Source organism: Vidua macroura, chromosome 5, assembly GCF_024509145.1.
Source record: "Vidua macroura isolate BioBank_ID:100142 chromosome 5, ASM2450914v1, whole genome shotgun sequence".
Lineage (NCBI taxonomy): Eukaryota > Metazoa > Chordata > Aves > Passeriformes > Viduidae > Vidua > Vidua macroura.
In genome coordinates, this window is record NC_071575.1 from 21,589,071 (window position 1) to 21,616,314 (window position 27,244).

General features: G+C 41.8%; 1 protein-coding gene across 1 annotated transcript; it reads right to left on the reverse strand.

Annotated features, from left to right (window-relative positions):
• Nucleotides 1-784: 784 nt before the first annotated feature.
• Nucleotides 785-24,769, reverse strand: ISX (intestine specific homeobox). Its single transcript, XM_053977487.1, has 5 exons — nucleotides 24,598-24,769; nucleotides 16,817-17,053; nucleotides 6,200-6,351; nucleotides 2,235-2,351; nucleotides 785-1,553 (listed from the first exon to the last, which is right to left on the reverse strand). The coding sequence occupies exons 1-5, from the start codon at nucleotides 24,767-24,769 to the stop codon at nucleotides 1,317-1,319; spliced, it is 915 nt and encodes a 304-aa protein (XP_053833462.1). The 3' UTR covers nucleotides 785-1,316.
• Between the last annotated feature and the right edge of the window lie 2,475 nt (nucleotides 24,770-27,244).

A 27,244-nucleotide genomic window follows, 5' to 3' on the forward strand; every position in this document is an offset into this window, starting at 1 on the left:
ACTTTAGTGTGATAATTTTTTATTCTTTTAAGTAAGCTCAAGGTCCTTAATTTGAGTGTGTGTGTGTGGCTACAATGCAGTCATCTGAAGCTGCATGAGGTGAACACCACAACTAATTTGTGTTGATTTTAATCAGCTAGGTGTTTAAGCTCTTTGCTGGAGCTGAAGTTTAGCCCTGTATCTGACCTGAATGTCTTTCAGGTGACTGATAAGATGACAGGGATGAAGACAATAGAGAATTCAGATCCAAGCAGGTATGAGGAAAGGTCTTACAGGTGGAAGACCTGTAAGAGTACAGATGTCGCTCTGGTTATTTGGTGACATACAGATAGAGTATATACAGTGCAGACATTAGTGGAAGCAGGATTGGACCCTGAATAAGCAGGGGAGAGTAAAGCACCATATGTTGGAAGGGGATGAGTATTATGTAAATTACAGGGATAGATACATTTTGCAAATGGGCAGGCCGATCTCATTATTTATCTACAATTAAACTAAACTGTGGGGTCATATCATCCTATTAGACCTAGCAGATTAAACTCTGTCTCTTTTTGTTATTGTTTGTGGGGGAGTTTTGGAGCTTTCTTAATTTAGGTCAAAAAATGAGAGGCTTCCTCATAAGCATTTTAATTAACCAGCTGAAGAATTCTCTTGCCCTCAGAGACTTGCAGTACTAAATCCAGAGGTCAGACTGTAATATTTCAGCTCAGATTGTGTTCGTGCCCCTTTATTCAAGTCAAAAACACAGACAGCAAATCAACCGCCCTCCCCCCCCATTTGACTACTTGGAAAAAAAAAGTATCTTGAAAGTTTGATTTTTGACCTAAACAAGTTTTTTTGCAGCAGCCCAGTACATGAAGACCAGAATGTATGAGGAAAGTGACCAAAACCTGCAGAAAAAAGCACTTTTGGCTGGACCTTAGGCCTATGTACACTTTATCCCAGGCATCTTTCCTGCCCCAAGCCATTGGTGCAATAGGGTCATCCAATGTCTCATGGCTGAGTAAAATCCCAGTCTTTTGCAGGGCTGCTTGGTGCAGTGTCCCACTGGGGAGAGAATCTTGGTTGAAGGGTTGGGTTTCCACAGAGTGTGCTGCTCCTCAGGGAGATGAGGAGCTCCTTTCTGGTCCTTGGTGCCTCTTGCACAAATCCATTGGGCTGTGGCAATTCCTGGCAGCACTTCTCCAGCATGGTGACCTGGCACCACTGCCACCCATCATCCCAGCAGGTTTGTTTGAGGAGAGGAACCACACACCTCCATGGAGGACATGAGGAGAAAGGCATCCCCAAAGCTCCCCAGTGCCCCATGTCCTCCTCTATGAAGAGCTGGCACAGATACTGCTCCTTTCCAACTTGTGGGGTAGCAGCGAGCCGTAAGGGGGCTGGACATTGAAGAGCAAGTATGGTTTTGGGAAGGGCAGCAGCTCCACGTGGTGGGGAGTGAAGGAGAGTGTGCTGGGCAGCCAGGCAGTTGTCAGCTGTCCTTGCAGTGGTGTGTAGTATCCCACGTCAGGATAGGAAGCAGAGAGCTTTCCTGGCATCAAGCTAGAAGCCTTTCAAAAATAAAAGTGTAGTCTCAGGTAAATCAATATGGACTTCTACTAAGATGAAAGTTACAATCAACCTTATTTGTTTCCCTGGTGATCAGTAATTAAGAAGAAAAGTTTAGAAAAACAGACTTACTAAAACCCAGTGGGGTGTGTTGTCACCCAGGACACAAAGCAAAATACTCTTTTTTCCAGCTATGAAAAATCTCCTATCAGGGAAATAGCCTGTGTGGCAGCCTAAAAAATAACAGTCCTGGACTGCTAAAGCATAGGTCAAGGTACTGGTCAGCCTAACCAAGGCTGGATGTTGTAGAGAGATTCTGTCTGTAAAGGAACATGGCTTTGTGGCTGCAAATGTCTTAGGTCCTCCTTTTCAGGAAATTTCTGATTATAAAGACATTCTGAATCAAAGTATGATTTACAGGGAAGTGATTTAGAAGCAAAATGGGGAAGGACCACCCTACAAGAGACACCTCACAGAATATTTACGGAACAGGTTTAATTCTATGAAGAAATGTGTTACTTGATCAGTGGATTGATGGTGGGATTTCTTGTCATCATATTGCCAATTTTGTCTTTTCCAGTGCTCCTTCTCTGGGATAGTCCCATGGAATTACTGATGAAGTAATTACCTGGTGAAGGATAGCTGACCCTCAATAGCTTTGACACAAAGTGTCCAATACTCACTGTGATATCTGACTTGGGGGCAGGAACAAAATCAACTTCTGTCAGATAGCGAAGGCCACCAAAGTTGCCAAACTTTTCATGTTTCCTCCACTTTGCTCGCTGATTCTGGAACCAGATCTGGGAAAAGACAAAAAAGAAAAGGTACAGGAATTAACAGAATATGAAGGAGGAACTTCTCACAGCCAACTACTTTCCCTAAACTCTGAGGATCAGAAAACATCCAGCTCAGCAGAACCAGGGACCAAACCTAAAGTAAACCACTGGGTTTGACAGAGCACTTTTCACATTTTGCATAGCATATGGGATCTCTGGACCATGATACCCTGTTTTCTGTTGTGGCTCTCAGAAGAAATAGGATCACCCTGTTCAAGGAAAGACAATATTGTAGGTTTTCCAGGGTTCTCTGAGGAGAGCAGATCCGTCTGTGGACAAAGCTGTGCAGTGGTCAATGCCCACAGCATTCTGTTTTCCCTAGAAGGTGTGACATCTCATGACAGAGCTCTTCCACCCTGTTTCCATGTGAATAGACTGAGAAAAGATCCACGTAGATGTTTTGCTGGGCTGCAATAAAAGCGTGTCACCAGTGGAGATGTAGTAACAGGGTTCTACCTATATTTAGCTGGTAGCATTTGGAAATTCACATAAGGGACCTAACTGAAAGACCCAAGGGGATCACTCAGCAATCTGAGTATGCTGTTGGTCATATCTTTTGCACTGGAAAGCAGACAACTAATTTTCTCTGGGGAGTTCCTTTCATCTGTCAGCTGATTTGACCAGTCTGCCTTCTGGCAGAGGTATAAATTTATTTATTGTGCAGCTGCAGTTGTGCATCTTGCTGCACTGCTGTGAAAAGTTGAAACCCCCTTCAATTGTAGTTTTTAGCTTGCTAAGGGATTTGCTATTTGAATGTAAGCAGGTGATTCACATGGACACAAAGTATTGGTTATTGAAGACAGTGCTATTTGATGTAAATACATATGTATTTTTAGCCAAATAATGAGCAGTTCAGTTATTTCTGCATCTCTCACCCAAGAAGTAATGGGAATGTCAGGAGACCTTTGCTATATTGCTGATAGTTAGCTGCTATATTGCTGATAGTTAGAAGTAGCTGGGGTTACTGAGAGGACAGTTTTGTTTATCTGGGTTTGCAGGTGTCTGGAAACTGCTTAGTCTGTATGAACTTTTCCATTCCATTTCTACCATGCAGGAGTTATATGGTGAAACAGCATCATTTAACACTCACAAAGTGACAGAGGGCAAAGGGGGCACTCCAGCCAACATTCAGTCTCTGAAGCGCTCCTTCTAAAATCTGCACATGGGATAAAGCTCTCACTTCATGGACTTATTTTATTTAACTAAAGGCAAAGATTTCAACACTCCTCAGACCAAACTGCTCTTTTTTTTTCCCAAGCAGCTCTCCAGCACCCTTACATCTAAAATGATTTCTCCATACCCAGCATGAGTCCTTTTTATTGTTTTAAACCTATACCTCATGCTCAGTCTACTGCAGATATCATACCTTTATCAGCCAAATACCCAGAACCATAGACTGGTCTCAGTTGGAACATCTTTTAAAGAAGACATAGTTCCAACGCTTCTGCTGTGGGCAGGGACATATTTCACTAGACCAGGTTGCTCAAAGCCCCATTCAGCCTGACTTTGAACACTTCCAATGATGGGACACCCACAATTTCTCTGGGCAATCTGTTCCAGTGTCTTGCCAATCTCACCATAAAGAATTTCTTCCTCATACACAAAGTAAATCTACCTTCTTTCTGTTTAAAACTGTCACTAAAAATCTCACCACAAAAAGATGAGTTTGGCAGTGTCTCTTTTCATGAACCAGTGCTGAAAAGCATTAAATATGTTATCTTTTCTTTAACTCTCCATTAACTGAATATACAGTTCTTTTCACAGTTTTTGCCAAAAATCAATGTTTATCTGACAGGCCAATCATTATCTGGTCGTCCTGTTTACCCTTTAAATACTGACACATTAGATTTCTTCAAGGGCCCTGGAATGGAATGTCTCTCATGCCCCAGAACTGAATAAATATCAACACTGATGACCTAAACTACTTCTGAAGCAGCTTCTTCAGAACCACTGGAAGTAAGTTACTTAGATGTGTAGATTAAAAAATAACTGTCTGTAGCAGCTGCTGTTCAACATTATCCTTATAGGAAGTGTTACCTGACATATTTCCAAGGATAGAGAAGAAATTATGACTGAACATGTTTGTCATTTATGCATTATCCTTGACTGTCCTACTGTTTCTATAAAGTGACAGATCAATATAATTGATCACTTTGGGTTTTTTTTTTTTGTTCTCAATCGACCTTTATTGAGTTTTTGATCCTTAATTTTTCTGACCAAAGCTTTGGCCTGCACCCTCCTGCTTTGCTTATTTATTTTTATAATTTCTTGTTTCTCATGTTTACTTATACAGAATTTTAAATTTTTTTCTGTGCAACACATGCAGTTATACAGTTTCATCTATCCATTTAAGCTGTTTCACAGCAATCAAAACTTTTTTTCTTGATTGGAGGACACAAGATTTTTCAGGGTTATGAAGGGTTTCATTTGGTCACCAAGTGGTTGTTCAGTTTTTCCATGTTTAAGTTATATTTCTGAGGTGATTTAAATTACACAAAGCTTTTAGCTTTATCAAAACCATTTAAAAGTACAAGAGCACACGCAAATTCTCTGTGTGCTATTTGATTTGTGTGACAAATGCAGTTAATTGAAACTATAACTTGTAACTTGAACCTAAGTTACTGCTAATTTTTAGTTCTGTGGCTAATTTCCCTTTATCAGCCAGGATGAGGTCAAAGACAGAATTTCCTGTGTCATGTATAATAACACTGTCTGTACTGGGAATTTGCCATCTGCACTTCATACATGAGGGACTTTTTCCTTCTTTCATTTACATCTCAAGTTGATGTTTCCCATAATAACTCTTTTTTTTTTCCCCATACGGATCATAAACAATTCTTTTAAAACAGGAAAATGCCTTGTTCTTTCATGTGATTCATTGTTCTGTGGAGAACACTGACTGGCAGCTCAGCTTGTGTTTTATACAGTTGGAAATACATTGCTGGAGTACTGGTATTGCTAATGGGCATATTGTGGCAAGGCAGGTCTAATTCTCCCTGTCACCTAATGATGAAGCAATATTATCATGGCTAGCCAATGATCCCAGGCATGTCATAGTCAATAAACAGCTCTGTGTCGAACTTTGGTTGTTAGAGAGGGATATATGCAAAGGAGTACACCAATGACTATAGCATGGCAGCAAGTGCAGAAACTGCCCCATGCAAAAATCATCACTAAAGTGCCTGGTAGGCAACACCAAATGCCAATACAGAATGGTATGTATATTTTAATGTAGCAGATTTCCTATGCAGTAAGATTTTGGGGTCAATTTTCAGCTCAGTCAGCAACATTATATTACAACTGGGGGAAACCGGATTAGTTTCTGTGCACTGAAATTACAGCCAGGGCATTTATAGCCTGTCATATCGAAATACAGAACACTAAGAAGTACTTCCATTCTGGCAACTATTTTCATGTTTTCATGTTGAGACCCTGTGGATGACAGTTTGTATTGGATGACTATTAGCCTATAAATGGTTGATAAATGATTAATAAATATTTTCATAAATGGCTGCTCTGCCACTTCAGAGTCCAACAGGTTACTCATAACCATCTGTAACTCCTATTTGCTATGTATTTAGTATGCTCAGAGTTTCTGTTAACCCTTTGATTAATTCCTCGTGGTTAGTCACAGCTGGGTGAAAAATACTTTCCCTATTTATAAAAAGAGAACAGCGTCAGTGGCCTCATCTGTAGGATAAGAGAGAGGTCACTATCTCATTAGCATTGCCACCCAGGCATAAACTATTAAGAATGCACTCCAAATAATGAATGAATTGCAGTGAACATAGCCTTTTGGAGACACACTGTACCTGAACTCTGGCTTCTGGGAGGTTTATCTTTGCTGCCAGTTGATTGCGAATATGGACATCCGGGTAGTGAGTCACTTGGAAAATTTTCTCCAGTTCCTGGAGCTGCTCAGCTGTGAACGTTGTCCGGATTCTTCGTTTCCCTTTCCTTTCAGCTGTGTAAAACAAGGAAAGATGTATTACTTTTTACAGGAAAAGGTTACAGGACCACAAGAAGATTCAGAGATGCAGCAATTTCTGTAAATTGCTCTGCAGTTGGGATGGCATCTACAGCTCCTTCTAGATATGTACTTATCATAGGTGACTGGCTCCTGACATTCTCTAGCAGACAACATGAATGCACTACTTTATCATTAAAGGAATGAGTCAGAAGTGTCCATTTGCACTGCTAATTCCACAGATCCACTGCATGTCAACAGCTACAAACGCCTGTGTATTTTAACCACACTAGCCCTGCAAGCGTTCGTCACCAAAGTCCTTCAGTGTTGGACAAACCATTGACTCCTGATTGAATGCTGTTCTCTTCCCATACCATTCCTACAGCAGTAGGGATAGCCAGCAGTTTAACTCTGCTCTTGCAAAGAAAAGGTATTTTTCTGACTGTACCATTGTGGTGTGGGGGCTTTCTAAACGAGCTTAACCTAAAGAACTTAACCTTAAGAATGAGGACTTAAAGCCCATACAGAAGTTTAGGTGCTGTGAATTCCTAAGGAGACTCCTAGACTGCTCCATTGCTTCACCTGTTGTGGTGTGGTCACAAAAAGTACTTCGTAAACACTCCTATAGTGCTTTGAAAATGCCCTCCTACACCAGGATATTTTATTTAGATCATGAACTCTGTATAACACTTGATATAAGTTAGAGTGAGGTCTCAGTTCCTCTGAAATTATGCTGAAGGTCTTCTGAAGGAAGAGGAAAAAGCAGCTGCAGAATGTGGAGTTCAGCCTCATCCCAAAGCTGGAATCTTCTCTGATGCATGGAGTATCTTCCAGCTGACAATGAGGGACCAGCACAAAAAGCCATACCCCAAGCATTGTGAATCACAGGGTTTTTCTGCTGAGCTTGGAAAACTGCATCTGATGGGTGCATAAAAATTCTAATACTATTTTACTGACTGTGATGAGCTTGCTACTCAGTGACCTGAAGTAATTGTCAATGAAACCATGTTGTTAAGAGAAAATTGCTATTCTGAATGGCTGCTTTTGGTCTTCCATGGCCTGATGACAACTAACAATTCATACTATGTAACTAGAGGCATACTCTTTCTAATGGGAACAATTAACCAGACAAGGTTAGCTTAGCCCCTTAAAGAGGCTTGGTAGCTTTTCCCCCTTATGTTTAGCCATTGTCATCCTTTGGAGGGCTAAAACAGTGAAAAGGTAACTAAACATCTAGGCCAATATAAAGCAGGCTCTGTTCCAATCAGAAAATGACATTTTTCATTCTGTAATCAAAACCTCATTGTGACTTTGTTGACATAGAAAATAAGAATTAAAATGTTTTGTTCATCAACTTGGTAGGAAAGAGCCCAGACACAATACCATTGTGAATATTTCATCTTTTCTAAACATTTTGGGGACTTTGAAAGGAAACCACTCATGCAAGAATAACTGAGGAGTGTCATTTATCATGACTGTCAATACTACCATGTCTCAGGAACGGCCTAATAAAGCTGATGTCCAACAGTTAAATCCGTATCATTAGACTTTCCACCAGCCTATCAAAGTACTACTCATTAAACTGCAGCACCAGCTTCAGCCTCAAGAGAAAAATGTTATTTCCATTGTATCTTGCTGGCACTACTGGGGCAGAGATCTGAAATGAGAAATATTCGTGTGCGTTTACGCTGAAGGTATAAAGGGCACCTTCTCCTAAGAAGCCCTGATTACATTTACTTGAACCTTCTCAAAAGATTACTGTAAAGGGGGTTTATTGCTACATGAAAGAAAAGGGAAATATCAGTGCTGACAGTAGAAATCTTAGGACTCTACATCCCCTGTAAATAAGTCAGGGTTCCCAGTTCATAATGCTGTTTCTTGTTTGGAAGATTTTCACCTCCCATTTACTATATGGCTTACTATATTCTGTCCTGCTGGAACCTGACAAATGTCCAGGACTAGAGAGCGTGGCTTCAGACAGAACAGGCACATGAGTTTCTGGTGTCTCGTGCCAGCTTCTTGGGTATGAAAATGACCCAGATAACTTGGTGATGAGCAAAAAAAATCCCTATCAGTCCACTCTAAATCCTCCACATTTTTCCTTCTGAAAAGGTGAACTGTATTATAGACAAGACTCTCATGTAAGGGGAGGGTCTGCACAGTGCTCAGAAGTGTCAATACTACTGAAACCAGACTTTGCAAAGCTGAAACTCATCAGATTGAACAAAATACAGTAACATAAGGTCACTTATGAGCCAGTAGAGACTGAAGGATAAACTTTGATGTTGACTATATATTAAATTAAATTGCTAACAAAATAGACTCCTGTGAATTAATAAAGACTTTTGCCTACTTTTAGTAGGGAATACAGAAAATGTTTTTTTTTCCCCAATAAGTAATCATTCTATTTTTAATTTTTTAAAAAACTATTAAGAAATTAAAAAAATCTGGGACTCTATGTTAACATTTTCTCTTGCAAGATGAAACTTTCTCTCACTGTAGCTTTGATAGTTCCCTTTGCCTTGGGACCTCAGCTTAGAGATCCCATAGCAAACAACAGCATTCAGAATTACAGTCTAATAAAGAATGTGGGTGGAAGATGTAAGACTAGGAAGTGTTGGAAGTGTAACTTTGGCTTTTCAAATGTGGCTCTAGAGTCTCTGGGGAAATAAGACTCTGTCTGAGTTTCCTGAGCTATTTTTTATGTAAAAGCTGGGGATATTCAAGTATGCTTTTATGCTCCGTGAAAGTCATTTGCAGGTTAGCTGGCTGTTGAAACTAAGCCTGAAAATACGAGGCAGCTAAACGTGTCAGCATTTTCAGATGCTTAGAGATACAGCTGTCTATACATTGCCTTACTCTTGACATTGGAAGGGCCAGATTCTCCAAGCTGATAAAGCAGTATAGCTCCTTTAAATTCAGTATCAGGCTCATTTGTCCTTTGCAGATCTGCTTTATTATTAGGTCAGACTTGAAGCAAGTTGGAACATTTGAACTTTGTAGAAATAGAGATTCTTCTTGAAGGTGCACAGTGGAAGGATGAGATCAATGACTACAGGTTGCAGCAAGGGAAATTCTGGTTACATAATAGGTAAAAAATGTTTTTATAATGACGGTAGTCTGATGTGGGCCAGGAGAGGCTGTGAAGTCTCAGTCCTTGCAGATAGTCTGAACTTGACTGGTCAAAAGCCTAAGCCACCTGATTTAAGCTGGCCCTGCTTAGTTTTGGGGTTGGACAAGATAGTCTCCAGAGGCCTCTCACAATTTATTTTGTTATGTAATCTGTGACCTCCAAATAACCATATGAAGTAAAGCTTCCCCATCATTCCTTCCCTAAAAATTAAGGGAGCTTAGGACATTAAGGCCTTAAATTAAGCACAGCTCAAAGCATCTGATTTGCAATTGCTTATATACATGGTTTTAGCTCAGCATACTGCAGCTTATTTCCACTGTCCAGTATTACACAGTTTCAAGAAATTTGAGGTATGAGCAAATCAATACTGATGACTACTCCTTGTAAAAGTTTGTTAACATATGCAGTTTGTAAAGTAAAAGCTGCACAGCTGCAATGATGCTATACTTGGGGCAAATTTCTTCTGGACTACATGCTGTAGTAGGCAAATAGCCTGTGGTACACCTTGCACTTCTGTTTCTTAGCTGCATATCTGAACCAGCTATAAAAATGCTGCCTCAGGGAGATCTCTGCAACTGCACCCCCCATTTGCACTTACCCCAGTAACAGCTAGGACTGTATCAAGCCTACTTCAGCCATACGCTGGAGGGACAAGGAATTAAAAATGCAGGAGAAGGGCTGGAAATCAGAACTAGCACATATTTGCCTTGAAGTAGGTAACCCAGAGAGATGCAAACTGGTAGGATCAATCTATCTCGCTGCAATCTTTTTTGTCATTTCTGGACAGACACCGTCTCACAGTATGCAACAGCCAGATCCAAAGATTCTGCTTCTTCCTTGACAAGGAGAAAGCAGTTACATAAGCAAGCAAGTGGCTTTAGTTATATATCCTCAGAAATACATTTTTCTCTGTGTAACAAAGTTGACGGTATCATTTTTTTCTCAGAAAGAAACTCAAGTGTGTTGAAAAAGAGTCTCATTATATCTGGTTAAGTTCTGTTTCATCCTTTTTTGCCTTTTTCAGAGAAGTTCCTATCTCTCTCTCTCTTCTTCATAATTCAGATATGTGGCTCTCCCAGACAGTTTCTTCTCGTGGCTTTTCTGAATGCTGTTTTCTTGTGGTGAGATTCTGCTCACGGCAGACAGCCCCATAGCAAAAACCTCCAGTTATTACAGAGTGCTGATGGCATCAGGACAAAACCTGCTTGTCTGTATACAGGGATGTGCCCATGGCAGTACCTCTACTAGTTAAAGAGGCGGCTCATGGCTTTCAAACAAAACAGCTTGTACTGCAATATTTAGGCATGAGTAGTGTAGTGTGGCTAATCTTTATTAAAGTGGTTTTTCAGCCTAAGAAGGACTGGCATAGCCAGTGAGACTGATCCTAATTGGATGGGTACAATGTGCTCCAGATAGAGCCTTCTGCTAGTGAAACACAGCATTTAGCATCCAGTTGCTGCCTGTTCAGGCATTGCCAAAGTTAATTCAGAGAAACACAACTTGAACTTTTAAAGTTTTGACCTCCTCCTTTCAGTCCAAAACTTCTTCATATAGAGTTGCTTCCACCCTGGCATTGAATACGGCGCCTAATCACCTGACATCAAGACTGAAATGCAGAGAGGTACAGACTTCAAGGGCTGTGAGCCAAAAATACCAGGCTAGAAACCTGTTTAAGCAGGCTGCACAGTGATGGCCAGGGGAGTTTCTTAAGTCTGTTTGTCAGAGGAGTTGGCAAGGAGTAGACAGTATGCATGAAACCATTCATGCGGACAGTTTGTTGTGGAGGATCGCGCTCACCATCAACCTTGAGTCCCTGGTGAATTTAACCTTTCCTGTCTGCCAGAAAAGTGATGACAGTGTTTACAAATGCTGCTGCCTGTAACGATGGTGTGCATAGCTCTGGCACAGCCAGTGGTCAGCAGAGTATCTGAAGGATGAAGCAAACCATCAGATCTGTACTGAGGCCAAAGGGCCTGCACCTTCATGAACTCCTTCAGGCCAATGTGGATTTGTGGTAGATGCATGTGTTGGTTCCCCATGCAGCTAAATCTCAAGCTTGACACGTGACACATTCATTTCAGTGAATGTTTGCCATAGTCAAATCTCACTTTAAAAGCAGTGGCCAGCCTAAACCAGTAACGGTTCTCACCAAAGAAAACATGTTCCCCACCACTCTCTGGTCCAAAACCCTTGTGAGAAACCAGCCATTTGCAACAGGGAAAAAGCTGAGTTTATTGCAGGTTGCACAGACAGCCTGCTTTTTTCTTTATTCCTGCTCTTTGTGATTATTTGTACCTGCAAACATCTAGACACTAACAGGAATGTTTATTTACGTCCCTGCCTCTGCTGTTTCCCCTTTAAGTGTAAAGGGCTTGCTAAAACAGTAGGTAAAAGACCTGCCCTCAATTTCAAAGAACACTAAAAACAGTATCATATCCCAGAGCTTTAATAAAAAGTTCTAGGACAATTTTGGAGAAGTCAATAAATACTCATTAAGACCTTTGAAATAAACTAATCATGATGTGCCATCAGCTTTACAAATGGTCACACCGTACAGATTTGACTAGAAGGAACAAATTAACCTCTGGGTCCTGTGTAATGTACCCTTTGGATCCAAAATTCCCTGGAAAAAAGGGGCTGCTTGAGGAAAGCATTGAATGTTAACATTTGCTTTAAATAAACAAAACTCAAAACCCAAAACCCATGAAGAAACAACACAAAAGGAATTTATGATAGTCCCCAGCTGCTGACAGCTTTCCTTTATTCAGTGCTCACTTGTACCAGTGAGACTTTTATGTGAACAGAGTTTGAAGGGTGAGAGTAAAGGATTCAGGTTTTCATTTAATATCCAGGGTGTCATTATAAACAGTCAGTCTTCAAAGAGGGAGAAAAAAAAGAATCAGCCTTCAACAATACCTCAAGTAAACCCACCAAAACAAGGTCAATGGTCTGGGGCATTTCCAAGTGTATATAGAGGAACACTACACTTTAGAGACACAGGGCTGCAGGGACTTCACACAGATAAACAAAAGGCTGGTAAGACAGCTAATGGCAGCCAAATTATATATATGGGCATTTCTTTTTTTTCTTCTGCTTTTCCTTTTCATTTAAAATTGTTTCCTTTTGTTCTGCAGGACAATGGGATGCTTGTGCCCTTTCTCACAGTCCCATTGGTGTAGTTTGGGCAGCTGATATTTATCTGGGATTGTGATTACACAGTGCTTCATTGTCTCTTGGGTGATTCCGAAATGCATTAAGGTAAGTCAGCATACTGGGGAAAAGACTGCTCTGTGAGAGATAAACCATGCTGTTTCACAGGGGTACACGGATTTGACCATATTGTCCACAAATGAACAGCACAAGTGAATTTATGACTTCAGAGAAAACATAAACATTGAGCTAAGGATGTCTGCAACTGGCATCAGTACAGAGGGGACATGACTTATACTGGACTTCCTCCAGAACTGAGATTATACTTTCTGTTGTCTTTATGAAAATTGCCACCAGAATTCATCAATATGCTTTGGGATCACAGATGCTATCATAACAATAAAACAGATTAATAAAAAGACCCCTGAGCTCCCAGTCAGCCATGTGCAGAGGGTTTCCGCTATGGAAATATTTGGGTGATGTTGTCTCATTAGGGCAGCCTCCTCTACAGCAAATAATGAAGACATGAGCTGCAGAAAATAACATGAGCCTCTGAATCACGTGTAGTTCACAGCATGAGCCCCTCAGTTTCTGGTGGAATTAGGAGCCAGCTCTGTTTATTGAAGCATGATCAATGCTGTCCTTGAATTACTGCCCAGAGAAGAAATCCCACAGAACCAGACATCCACCTGTGTCTGAAGGTGATGCTGTTACCTGGCTTCTCCATGGCACCAACTGCTCCTTTGCTTGAGCAGAAGACTGGAACCATTATCTCTGTGCAATGCAGGACACACTCAAGCACTGCCTTTGGATGTAGTTACAGTACACACCTGCCCAATGTATACAATCAGACCCAGCAAGTGTAAAAACCTCATTGCAAAATGATTGCCCAAGAGGATCCAGACCAGGGATCCTGTACAAGACTGGGATCTTGCACTTGGCAATCTCCACCAGGAGCTGCTGCAGGCAGGTAGGTCAGGCATGCATGGGGGTGTGTTATCCTCTCAGGCTCCAGCTCTACTCTTCTGAACTGGCAAGCTGAGTCCCAGGGAGCTCAGAGCTCAGAGCAGAGAGAAGTCATTAAAAGGAACGTGGGAGCTCAGGATTTTTGCTCAGGGTGTTTGCATAGACAAGTGCTGAGAGGCTGACCAACAACCACAAGAGTTTGCCCTGCTTGCTCTGACATTTTGAATATCTTGGCAGCGATGGTGGTTGTACATGGCAAAGGGGCTACAATGACTCATCTCACAGAAGCTGGCCCAAACAGAGCCTGTACCTGCAGCTTCAAAGTAAGGCCCTCCTTAAAATTACCTCCTTCTAAAACAGATTTTATCAAAGCTGTTTCTCCTTCTAAAATGGGCTTTATCAATGCTGCTTTCCAAGAATCCAGGTTTTCTGAAAAGGCTCTGCTGAGCTTTGCATGCAGAAGGCCACAGGTGAAGGCATACAGCATTCAGAATGAAGGCACTCAAATTCAAAGAAGGGTTTAGCAAAACTAAATGCCAATGTCAGCATGTCTCTAGCATATGAGACCTCTTCTTTTTTTGCTTACAGTGCAGCCTCTAAGTTCAAAGTACAAGAGGCATTGCTTCCTGCAAGTGGTTTGTGATAAGAGCATAAATCTATTTAGCTTAAGTGATACTGCATTTCTAAATCACTTAGTGGCAGAAACCATTTTGTGGGAAAAGAAAAATTTTAAGGAATTGTTACAAAGTTTCCTGGAAATATGCTCCAAATCCCATACTCAGGGTCACAGTCAGGGTGCTCTTGTTATCTCAGACCACATGCCCATGAAGGAGGCTGCTGTTGAAGCCTCCTCCTCACCTTTCTCCTCCCATACAAAATAGCACCAAAGCCCAGCTCTCCTGCCTGCAAGGTGATTGTATAGCACACCTGATTTCTTCTATTCCCTGACAACTAAACAGATGTGTGTGTCTAGATAGAGCCCAGGGCCCTTCCTCACAAACCATGAAGGTGTTTTACATCAATAGATGTGTGCTAAGAGAGAGGTGAGGGAATGCCCCACTAAGGGCTTCTAACGTCTTTTCATATCAGAAAGGTCTCCTGCTGCTGAGGCTGGTTCTGTTCTTCTGAGTGCTTACAGGCATCGTTGGTGTGGGTGTGAGGGAGGTCCTGGGGACACCTCCATGGATACACTATGGGCATTTGGGACTGCCAAGGTGCCTTGTCAGAGGCCCCGTAACTGACCTGTAGCTGCCACGTCAAAAGCATGTCTGAAGCCCCCCACAGCTGACAGGTGCATAAATAGAAGTTAATTTTGCTATCATCAGGACTACAGACTGCTTCCAGGGATGATGCAGTCTACCCTTCCTGCAGGTGTTGTTGCTGACTTTGTCTGAGAAAGGTGATACCTGCCACAGCCAGAGGCAGGAGAAAAAGAGCTACCAGCTCTTTCTCTGTAATGTAAAGTGGAAGAAAGAGGATGAAACTTGAGATACAGGAAAGTATTTTAAACCTAGGCCTCCAGCTCTCTGCTAGGAATGACACAGTGTATGAACAGGATCCAAAACATCACTGCTTGCACACTACGGGGAAAACGTCAATCCAGTGCTTTAGGATTCTCCCTCCTCCTCCAGCTAGTTTCTACCAAAGGCTTGGCAACTGCAGGAACTAGTAGCCTAGAAAATGGCAGATCATTAAACCTCTGCTTGGCTTCAAAACCTCACTGTGACCAGGGAACAGAGAGATTTTGTTTAAAATGCTTTTAAAATACACTCTGCCATTGTAGGGGGCTGCTCATGTGGGCTCCATTTTGTGCAGATAATTGCATGCTTCCTCCCCTGCTTTACTGATGAGGCTGGTACCCACCACGGTGCTAGTCAATGAGGCTAAGTGCCAAGTCACGATAGCCACCTCCCAGCTATGGTGTGATCCTCCTGGCTGGAGACTCCCTCATATAGAGAATATGTGAATATTCTACTTTTATACTCAGAGGCAACTCTGAGAGCCAGATGCATACAGCCTTGGCTCTTCTTTGAGGAGGCAACACAATTTAGCACTGCTGTCATGAGCTGTGTGTAGCTTACAGGGCAGAGGAAAGCTAAAATTTCCAGTTATCTCACAAGGTTTCTCCCTGCATCAAGACTGATGGCTGTCTCGTGCAGGAGGAGGAGGTGACAGCAGCTTGTCACAAGACTCATGTATACCATGGCAGCAGTGGCAGAGACAAGGATTTTCTTTCAAACGTATTTCACAGGAAGTGCTGTTTCTCCTACCAGTTTGCAGAGTATGAACCAAGGATGATGTGTGAATCTGAGGAAAGCCAGCTAAGTAACCCCACATCTGCCATCTTCAATGGACTTAAATAAAATGCCTTCTTTTCCCTGGAGTAAATAATAACAAACTATGCAAAACAAGGGCTTCTGCTGCTGAAAATCTGTTTTCTATAGTGTAGTATGAATGTCTGTATTTACTTTTCCTCAAATGCAAAGAACTTAGAGAAATTTTTGTCACATGCTGCTAATTAACTGCCGTCTGTCTATTAGGAACTTGTCTTGTTCAGGTACCTATCCTGCATAGCCTAAAGTCTCTGTGCAACATACTGGAAAAGGATATTTGTATTGTCCAGTGCTTTGGCTAAGAGACAGACTGCTATTTACCAATGCTCACAACTAATTAAATTAGCAGATTCACCAACATGGCCAGCATTGAAAACTGTGCCTGACACATCCTGCCAGATCTATTGCCTGTCGCCAGCTTGCCTGTGTGCATGCTGATGACCTCTTCATCACCTGTACAGCGAGTCCAAGGTGTACAGAACACATTGAGCTGACTCAGCTTATTCACCAACTCTCTCCCCAAGTTGTGCAATGCACATTTTTCAGGAAATGGGCATTGCACAACCCTGGCAGTGAGGCTCAGAACGTGGAAACTCCTCACACCCAAGCAGGATGGCAATTAACACCCAAAGCAGTCCCTACCACTAACATTGGTAGAGTTAGTAGGACTGAGCTGGAATTTTAGCTCAAATAGTGGCTCTTCAGTCTTTTGATGGCAAGAATGAAGAACTGTCTCTGTGACTCATCCAAGCGCTATGACCATCTACTGTGACCCAGCCAATGGAAACACTCATGCTGTCTGTTGCTTGGTACATAATTCTAAGAAAACAGCTGTGTTTTAGGGCATTGAAGGGGAAAGTCTGGATATAGAGGCACTCACCATGAAGTGGATGGTCCACTGGGAAAGCACATAGCTGATCTTCTTCATGTTTTCTTTTGCCTTCCAGACGTTCATGTCCCGTGTCCTCACCGAGGAAGGACGCTGGGTTGGCAGTAGGTCTTCTGCAGTGAGTTGCCTGCACCCTCCTTGCTTTGGCCATGGGTGTAGCACATGTGGTGGAAAGAAGCATTTTGGTTGAAGGTAAGTCACAGTCAGACTGACTCCGGCTGCTGGAATCTGTGAAGGACACAGCACAAGACAGCTTTGAATAAAGCAGCCACCATTCAGCGCACCTTTCAGTTTGTATGAAAAAAATGGTCTGGATATTGTACCATTCAAACATGACCATATTTCAAATGGCCCTAATCCTTCTGTGCTGTACTGCGATGCCAAGATTACCCCATGTTGCAGACACAGGATCTTGGTGAATTTAACCCCCAAATCTTGCCTGTTTTCTGCTTCCTTCCACCTTAAAACTTTCAATGGTCCCTATAAAGAGATTTTTAAAAAAGGACTGTAAAAAATAGGGAGACATAACCAAAACATTGAGAAATCTCAGCTTCCCTGCCAGTATCCAAATTAGTGGCTGCCTTTTTGGAAGAACTTGGAAGCAAAGTGGATATCGAGCTGCTCTGAGAATCTGTCAACAAGATTGCCATGGAATTTGCTGGATGCCAAATGCTTTTAGAAGTCTGGTCCTTTCTTAAAATGTCCCTGTAGGTACATCTACCTTATAGGAAAATGGGCCAACAAATAGGCTAAAAGTCAGTGTCTTCCCCAATTCAGGTCCCTCTGTCCTTGTTTCTCCATCTGGGCTTCCTGCTCCTCTGATTTAGGCATTGGACCATTCTAAAGGCAGCCTTTGCCCAGGCTGTCAACATTTCCTCTCTGCCTTTGTGACAAGTGATGCTGGTGATATCTAGAAAGGTACTGACAGCCAACTCATCTTTGTGAAATCACCTGCACACTCTTGTTGATAGGACAAACAGGAGAAGCTTGTGTTGGCCTATTTTCACGAAGTGCAGCTGTAACATTAACTTAGATTTGAGCATGGACATTATAAACAATCTCTACAGTAACTTCAGCAGCAACCAGTCACATCATGTGCTAGGACACCTGACCCCAAGTGCTGAAGAAACTGGCCCCAGAAGCCACAATTTTTCTTCAGCCATAGTGTTGCCTAATTACTAACACCATTACCTCAGTTGTGTAGTAGGGGCACCTCAAAGATGTTCCAGATGACTTCTCTGCCCTCATGAATGTAGTATGAGTTTTTACACCTCCTTATGAATGTAAGCAGACCTTGCAAAGCCATGCACTGAAATGTAACACGCTGGGAAGCCTCGAAGTTTACGGCAGTGGGCTGTCTGTGGCTGTCAGCATCCCAAGAGAGTTGCACCAAACACCCCACTCTCCACCTCCCTTCTGTATTACAGCCTTGCCATAAACCCTGATGCTGAATGTTTGATGTGCTGCCTTTGGTAGTTGCAATCATGGCTCAGTTGACTCTTCAGAGACAAGACATCTGTGTCTGTGCTGCTTTAATGGCAAATCTAAAATTTGTTCTAGTTCTCCGCTGCACGTGGATTTCTTTGCTTGGAAAGCCAGAGTAAAAGGCAACATACAAACATAATTTACCCATTGGGGAATTTAGGTTTTCATGGCCTGGGAGCAAATATGACAGTACAGGTTTGTCTGCTATTATTGCCAAAGAACATTAAAATCCTAATGTGGTAGTGGACTGCACTCCTGAGCAGTCTCCCACATCTGGGATCTGAAGTTTGCTGCACCTGTGGGTGGTCCCCTCTCCTTCTCATATCTAAATGGCAGCAGGTGTGAACCATTACAGGCTGTATTCAAAGAGACTCCACTTTTTAATGTACATTTAACATATATATATAATATATACATGTATGTTGTCATGTCTGGCATTGGCAAAACATCTAACTTTTTAGACTTGTTAAGAGATTTATTTTCTCGAACAAACAAGTTCTATTTGAAATCAACTTTGGAGCACTGATAATTATGACATCTGGAGACAAAGTACCCAATTCTGATTCTGCCCTCCCTAAGAGCTCAGACAATAGGAGTTTTATAGAGGGTTGACACTTACATGAAGAAAATGAAGCGGTAAGAGCTCCAAAAACTAGCTAAAGCTTAATTTCAATAAGGAATAACTGTTCAAATGTTATCTATTTAAAATATCACCAATCTCTGAGTAACCTTCTAAACACAATTACATGTGTACAGTCATGTGGACCTTAAAAACCTGGCCCACCTCTGCATTTGAGGCACATTGTGCAAAATGGCACTCATTTTATTCCTTTAGTATTAACTAACTTTGAGTTTTCTGGTAAGAAAACAGGTGAGGTTTTGAATAATATTTGTGGGATAAGGAGAAGGATAGACCTGGGAATGGTCACTAGCATGAGGCAGGGGTTAAATAACACTTGATCAGAGGATATCAGTATTGGCACAGGTTCTTAGCCCAGGATTTCTATCGTAGTTTTCGAGCTCTAAATTAAGGACTAGTTGCACTCCTTTGCTAGATGTGATGCTGTGAAAATTCATATGTTACAAAAATGATGATGCTTATATCCTACAGTAATTAAATATGTAAGAGTACCTAAGCAAGATGCTCTTATGGGGAGTAATTAAAGCTTTCTAAGAATGAGATTAGCATTTCCTAAATTATAGAAGACTTTTCACATGTCTTTATTCTTTATATACAACTTTCCTCCCCAGTATTTTTCCTGAGATGCTCACATACCCCAGTGATGAGCACAAGTTATATATAAGCACAGATAGAGCAATTACAGACTGAAGTAGAAAGAACAGGGAGGAAATGGAAGACAGTCCCAGGCAGATTGGAAAATGCCAATGTCTCTGTGAACTGGTGAAAAGGAGTGGGAGGATCTGTTGTTGGAGATCAAAGAAGTAGGAACCTCAAAGTATGAACCTCTGAATTAATCAAGGAGTTTTTCTGGAGAATAAGATTAAAGGTAGACAATACTGAGTTTACAGCATATAGCTGGCAGTTAGGAGCCCCAGTCCTGTTTGCATTGCAACCTTCTCTGGTGTTTGTTGTTCTGACCAAGTAAAAAGCCTGCCTGAAGTGGTTGTTCTTTAGGTCAGCTTGAATTTTTTTGGTACACATTCATGTGACTCCAGCAGGGAGCTCTGAAAAACAACTATGAACTGGCATGGGGCAAAACTTCCTCCAGGGAATCTAGGGTTTTTTTTTTTTTTTTTTTTTTTCCCAGAAAAGTCAATGACATTTCAGCCTAGCACAATATGAGATACTTGTTACTGTCATTACTGTCATGCACAGAAATTACTTTGACTTGTGGCTCAAAATGGTCTTTTTTTCTTGACTTTCAGTTGCATAGGAAAGAATGGACAATTTCAGACAAGATAGTAGGGTTTCACTTTGAAAGCAGGAGGTTATTTCAGATGACCTAAGTTCCATTTAAGCCTTGTTGTGTAATCACTGGAAAGAGACAGACCTGAGGAGGCACAAGGTTTATGATTTTAGGGTCTTACTAAGGCTGTGAACAGCGAAGAGTCTATCACTGAGAATGGAAGCATATTTGTATTGTGGTTTTTTTTCTATTTCTTCTACATTTTTTTTTTGTTTGCTTTCCAAGTTTATTGTCTTTCCTTGCAATAGGTGGGGTGAATTGGTCTTATTGGCCAGATGGTATCTGTTCAGTCAGATTCCTTCAGTTTGTTTCCTCTTTAATGATAAAGATGGGTGGAGTGTTGCTAAAGGTGAACAATCACCATATTGACATTTGTGTGTGAAGTTGTGGTTGTATTCCTATTTATTTGCATATCCTTAACACGATGGAGCATAACACAGGCAGAATGATGAAATTACCATATCTGTTACTGCTTTCACTATTAATTTCCCAGGTGTAAAACTCTCATCCCAAGCTCTCCCTGACTTGATAAAGGATCTCCTGTTGGTGAAAACTCACTGGCAGAAACCAGGGGAGTAATGAACAATCACTTCAGATGTAATTTCAAGTACATTAAAATCAGGTTCCCAGGAATTTCAGAACAATTTTTTTTTTTAAATAGACCTGATATTCTCCTGTGTTTTAAATTAAAGAGTTGGCACAAGGGAGGAGATCAGCACTCACTGGGTGTTTTGTCTTCCTTTCAAAGGCCATGGTTATCCTTTCTAAGCATTGTGACAAAAGGTTGAGAGGAAAAGCACAGACTGCATACTAAAGTGTCTTCTTGTCCATCATTTGTTTTTTAATTTGGTAAGAGTGTTTCAATGATTTCAACAGGCTTCAACAACTGCAGCTCCAGGTCCTCTAGCTGTTGTGTTTGTGCAGTGAACTCCCCTACGACTAACACTGTAACTGGAAAGCCAAATGCTTCACAGTACACAGCACACTCCTTATTCCAAGTCCCACTGGAATTACACTCACAAAAACATATGAACTTAGGAGTCAGGGCCAGAGATCTTCCTGTACATGATCAAGCCCCACCATTCTGTGAGAGCTTGCTCTGTACATCACAACATCCTTTTTTTCAGAGACTCAGAATAATTTGTCAGAAGCAACTTCTAGAAGTCATCTGATCCAGCATCCATGGGTTTTCTTGGGAATATTGGTTTGTACCCCTCATTTAGAATCATAGGTTGGAAAAGACCTTTAAAATCATCAAGTCCAAACATTAGACCACCGAGTTCAACCATTTCTGATATTCTGCATCTTCTGCTCCCCTGGTCCTACCCATCTCCTTAGCTCATAATGACTAGATATAGACTCCAGGACAAGTGTGATCTTGGTACTGAGACTGTCTACATCAGATGGTAATTTCTGGCCTCAGTATTTACCTTACAGTAGCCTATGTGGTGCCATATGGATCTTCCTGTCTCTCATATGAATCATAGCTTTGCTCAGATATATACCATATAGGATTGTGGGAAGTGTTCTTAAAATCCTTAGTAAGATATAACTAACCCTGACCTGTAGTACTTCCTTCTTTCCTGATGCTGAACTGTTATGAGAAAGCAGCTGGATTTGAGTCCCATCCTGGAATTTCCAGCAAGTTCCCTAGCTCATTTCAGTTCCCTAGCTCATTTCAGTTCCCTGACCTTGGCCAGCACTGAGCCATACTAGATATGGCTGATTATTTATGGCTGATAAGTTTTTTAATGACAGTGTTATATGGCGTGAAGCTGAACAACTTAAGTGGAATACAACAATTATCCCAAGATGTACAGCACAGGGTATTGCACTTCTGAAATAAACATAACTTATCTGAATAAATCACAGTTCTGCTCAGAAAGCAAAGGGTAATAAATTTAGGTACCACATTCTTAGGTAAGAAACAAATAGTGAAAAAGTTTTGTTTTCATTTTTTTTAAACTTCCTTGATCAAAGTACAACAAAGTACAACAACATTTTGGAAGATTTCTGCAGCTTTCTTGTTTTCCCACTTCCAGTAACAATTAAGTGAATCTTCACATGTATATACTGTTTTCGTTAGTTAATATTCTACATTCCCTTAAGTTTATGAATCCAGCTTTGCTTTCTAGTAGGGGAGAGAAGAGTCACTATATTCTCTTGCTACAGCTACAGTCTCTCTCTAGTGTGAACGTGGTGAAGAAAAGCCAAGGGCAAGGCCTGGTGGTTCTGCCTGCATTGCTTTCAAGATGAAAAACTGACTGTATGCTCAGGTGCAGCAACTTGGGGTGAGGCTGCACTGGCAGTGCAGTAGAGCAGTCCCAGGAACCCACCATGTCCTGCATGCAGACTTGCCAGACTCTTGTGCTTGCACATAGCTAAGACACACATATTCAACATATTGACTGTGGAAATGAATTAATATAAAAAGGTCCTGTCTCTGTTCCCAGAGAACACTCTCATGTTGTTGAAATGCACTTTTATGGCCCATGTTCTGAACAAGCACTGACTGAATTTTTGGTGCTATTTGTCTCACTTTGGATCCAGTGGCACAAAGTGACTGCCACAGGCCCTCAGGAAAGGACTTTCAGCTCACAAAACCACACTGCCAGAGCTCACAGCAGCATTTCTCCCCCTTCACAACCTTCAGCACGTGGGCCCCACTGCACCAGCAGCAGCATCAGCCACGTCCTTGTCCACCTCTACAAACTATCAAGTTCTTGCTTCTTTCAGGACTGGTTGTCCAGTTCCAGTTGGCAAAAGCAGCTTAAGGAAACCTCCAAACGCTCCAGTCCTCCAATAGTACCAGTGGCAAAACAGCCAAGCAACACTTGCCAAAGCCTTCAGCTACCTCGTTTTATCTTTGGAAGAGTTTTTTCTTTGAGCAGATGACCTGGAGATGTCCCCGCAAACCCCAGTTATCCTATGGTTCTGGGAAAAACCAGCAGAATGCTATCTCTTTTTCCCAAACACAAGTTTCCATGGAAAGCTACAGTTACTGGCACAAAGGCAGCAGTGGTATATTCAGCCCAATGCTGTCAGGTGAGTGGTGGGCTGACTGCCACATGGTGAGGAGACAAGCTAATCCCGTGTCACAGATTAACAAAAAGAAATCCAAATCTTGTGCAAAGCATGACTAAGAGTCAGTGTTAGAGTGCTTGAGTCCAACCCCAGTAAGTAATGTTACAGTAGTGAGTAGTTTCCCTCACCATTAGGTCTTGTTTGCTTTCTATGCGAATAGGCAATGGTTTCTTGGACTGACAGGCTTTTGGAAAAAGACTCTCTCCTTTACTAATGGGTGGCTCATCCAGTATCCTGGTTAAATAGGGTCCTGATCCATGAAAGTATCTCTCTATATTACAAAAAATAAAGTGTAGCATTAAGCTTTATTGAAAGCAGTTGAGTGAGAGGTGAGTGAAAATTTTGTGCCAAAACTACAGGTCATTTTTTGTTTAAGTGGATCTGCTTGTTGTATACATATCTGTTGTTTATGGAAAATGCAGATTGAAAAAGATGAAAAAATATCAAATCCAGAAAATGCTGGACATTGTTCTTTGTTTAACGAAAGAAGGAGACAATTTCTGTGGGGGTAAAAGTTCACTCAAGGCCAGAGTAACTAAACTGTGAAAACTGAAGTCAAAAAGTCTAATGCACTTGCTGGTTTGCTAAGATCAAAGTCATGCAAGTTTTCTACTAGCTGTTTTTATTTAGTTCATGAAATAACCTGGTGTCCATGATGATAAAAAGAAATTATTAAACATATATGCTTTCTCTTTTCTTATTCCAGCAATTGGGTTCTAATACTCCCGTAGCTACCATTACCCTTACAGATCATTTCTCCTGCTTGAGGGTGAGTGGTCAAATTTATCAGGAAAGGGTGCTGATATGAGATTTGGCTGTAATTCCAGACAACAGTCAACTCTTGATATAAGTGAAACTCCAAAAATTTTGTTAAGTTGCAGTAGTCTTAGGCTCGCTTCCTGAGACTGAATACCTGTCCTTACGGCATGCATTTATTTGTCTTTTCCCCCTCGACCAGATAACAAGAGTATTGTTTTTTAAAAGGAAAGATGTATTGTATTTTTTACAATAAGCACTCCTCACTGAACAGAGCTACCTGAAATAACTTTTCAGGTTGCATGTACAAAACCCCAGAGTCCAATCTACTGCGAGGTTGAAAGCAAATTATTTTAAAAATATTATTTCTACATATATAATGAATGGTTTGTACCTGATAAGGGAAATCCCAAATTCCTATAAAAGTTAAAGAATTAAAATTCTAGATGACTGAACCTGACAGCCTTTGGGATCAAAAAGCGAGGAGCATTTTCATTAAGTGTTATAACTGGCACTTACCAAAGGCCACCGGTGACTCTGCTTTTAGGGATGGAGGTCTCTCAGCATAGCTACTTCTGTTCCTGGTTTCACTGTTCGGGACAGTGCTGGCAGAAGGTTTCTTTAAGATTTCCTCTATGGAAAAGGACAGACGGGGCTTCCTCTGTCCAGCACGCACCCGGGGGTCCGTCATATTCCTGCCAAAGTGGTGGCCGTGGGACACAGAGTGCTGTCGTGTTGCCCTGGGTCTCGGAGCACCCCGAGGGACACGCGGCTGGGATGGTGCGTCTCTCTCCCCACCCATGCCCTGGTGACCCGCGGCAGCGCTGGGAGGAGAAAAAGGCCACCCACAACTCAGCACAAGCCTGCTCCTCGCTGCTGATCACCCTGGGACCAACACCTGCACTCCCTACGTCTGGGGAAGGCACTGTTACAAGTGTGGGTTAAAAGTTTTACCAACCCCACCCACTGCTGAGTATTCTCCCTGCCTCTCGTGTTTACGGAGCTCTGAACAATCGTCTGGCCATTCCAGGAGGAGGTGTGCTCCTTGCAGAACCAGGAGAAGAATGCCCTGGGAAGGGTTGCCTCTTTTTGGTAAATCCTGTTTGTGGGGTAGTTATCTTCCTTTTCTGCTTTCAGGTTGAAACCTGCAAAAAGCCCACTGGATTTGTACCATTATGGAGTTAAGAAAATAATTGGCAGGACAAATACTTGATCCTCTGGCCATTTACTAGCAAGAGAGACAACCTGTAAACTTCTGTTGCATATAAGGAGGTGCCACATATGAAAACCTTCCTCACCAGCAGTTCCCAGGTTTTCCTTCAACCATGCTCCTAGCCATCAGCTTTGGTTCAGATTCTCTTTTCTTCTATTGTGAAAACCCTTTGAACTTTCCAAGCAGGTGCTTTTCCACATCATCTCATCTTATCAGTCACAAGAGAAAAAGATATGGCCCTTGCAACACGTGTAAGAATAGGAATTAGTGCCTTCTACCCCCCACCTATACTTGTAAAGAGAAAACATTATTTTCTTTCCATCCTGAGCTATGAGGCAAGCTAGCTTGATAATCATCCTACCACTTGCTTAAGCCTACCAATTAGGCATCCAGCACAGTGGGAAATTTCCTGGTTAATGAGGGTGAATACCTGTGATTCCTCTCCTGAGCCACTTCTATCTTCTTGTTAATTTTTATTTTGAGAAGAATGTGGTTAGATACACTCCTGTTCCTTCTCTCTCCCTCCCCCCAGGGGCATTTCTTGCCTTCTTCTGGAATTGCCCCATACCTTTTAAATTGCTGTGGTGGTTTCTCCCTTTCCTGCTGGTTCTTGTCTGTGCCTTCCTTATCAGACTCTTATAATTGTATTGGAAGTCCCTGCGTTATTTGTCCAGTGAACTGACAATTCTTGAGCTGATATCCCATCATATGACCTTTTCATGGAGTGGAGACCAAAATTACTGTGTAACCAGGGGGCAATAAACCACACCTGATAAGATGAAAGGCTTTCAGCTTTTTTTTAGATTCTAGATACTGGAAAAACTGTGGGGGCTGATGAGGAAAAAGAACAATAGAAGAGGTTCAAAATGATGCAGCCAGTTGTGATGAAGAATATTTAATTATCTGATTTTATGAATCACACTTCTCCCCAGGCGACAGGGTAGACCAGTGAGTGTCTTTCACTCTGACAACACACGTGGCGTAGAGTGGGAAGTGTTTTCCTTTGTTCCCTTTGCATCCCTCTGCTGTTTCTATAAAGGAGGGTCTTGTGCCTTCCTGGTTGTGTGATGAGGTGGCAGCTGTTGTATGGGTGCAAAAGTTCTTGTGGCCCTCTCCATTTAAGCAGGGAACATCTTCCTGTTTCAATCCCTGCACTGAGGGAATGTCTCTCTAGCCAAGCTTTGTCCTCTCCAGCTTTGCTGCCAGAGTCTGTAATCCTGGCTGGTCACACAAAGAGGGATGTGTACCCCTTCTTTGCTTAGACAGAATGAGAGAGTGGGTAATTTATGGGCTGAGAACAGGTGAGCATGCTGTCTGTATACAGAGAGAAAGGAAAGAAAGGTGCTCTGAATCCATATCCTGGATTAAAACTGCCTATTTAAAAGCGTTTCCCTTTTTTTTCCTTGTGATTCCTGATTCAAAACCCATGAAAAAGCACAAGGAGAAACCTAGTACATTCTTTTACAGACACCCTATTTTCCCTACTCTGTTTGCCTGAGGCACCTAAAAAGGGAGCCACTTTTCTTGCTTTCTGGCTTCCTATACAGAAAGGGCTTCAAATCTTACTTCCCAGATGTCTCAAGCTGAGAATCCTTGACCCAGCCTTCACTGTATTAATTTAGTATATATTACATTGTTTGAACTGTCTGATGTTTACTGTGCTACCTTTTACCTGTAAGTTTCAGGCACAGGAAAATCAGATCTAGGGACATCTGTTTTTTAAGCCTCCCCTGCTGTCCATTTTTCCAAAGGATCCATATAGGTGTAGGAGTGAAGCCTATGGATTTTTCTGCTTCAATTATTAAATGAAGCATGGCCACATTTTCCTTTGCAATGGAAAATTTTAGCTTTGGTTTGTTATTAAAACCTAGGTGTTCAAGGAGCTCATATCTTGCTGCAGGGGCAGGAAGAGGAGGATTTCACAGGAAAGTCTGATAGATTCCAGTACTCCTC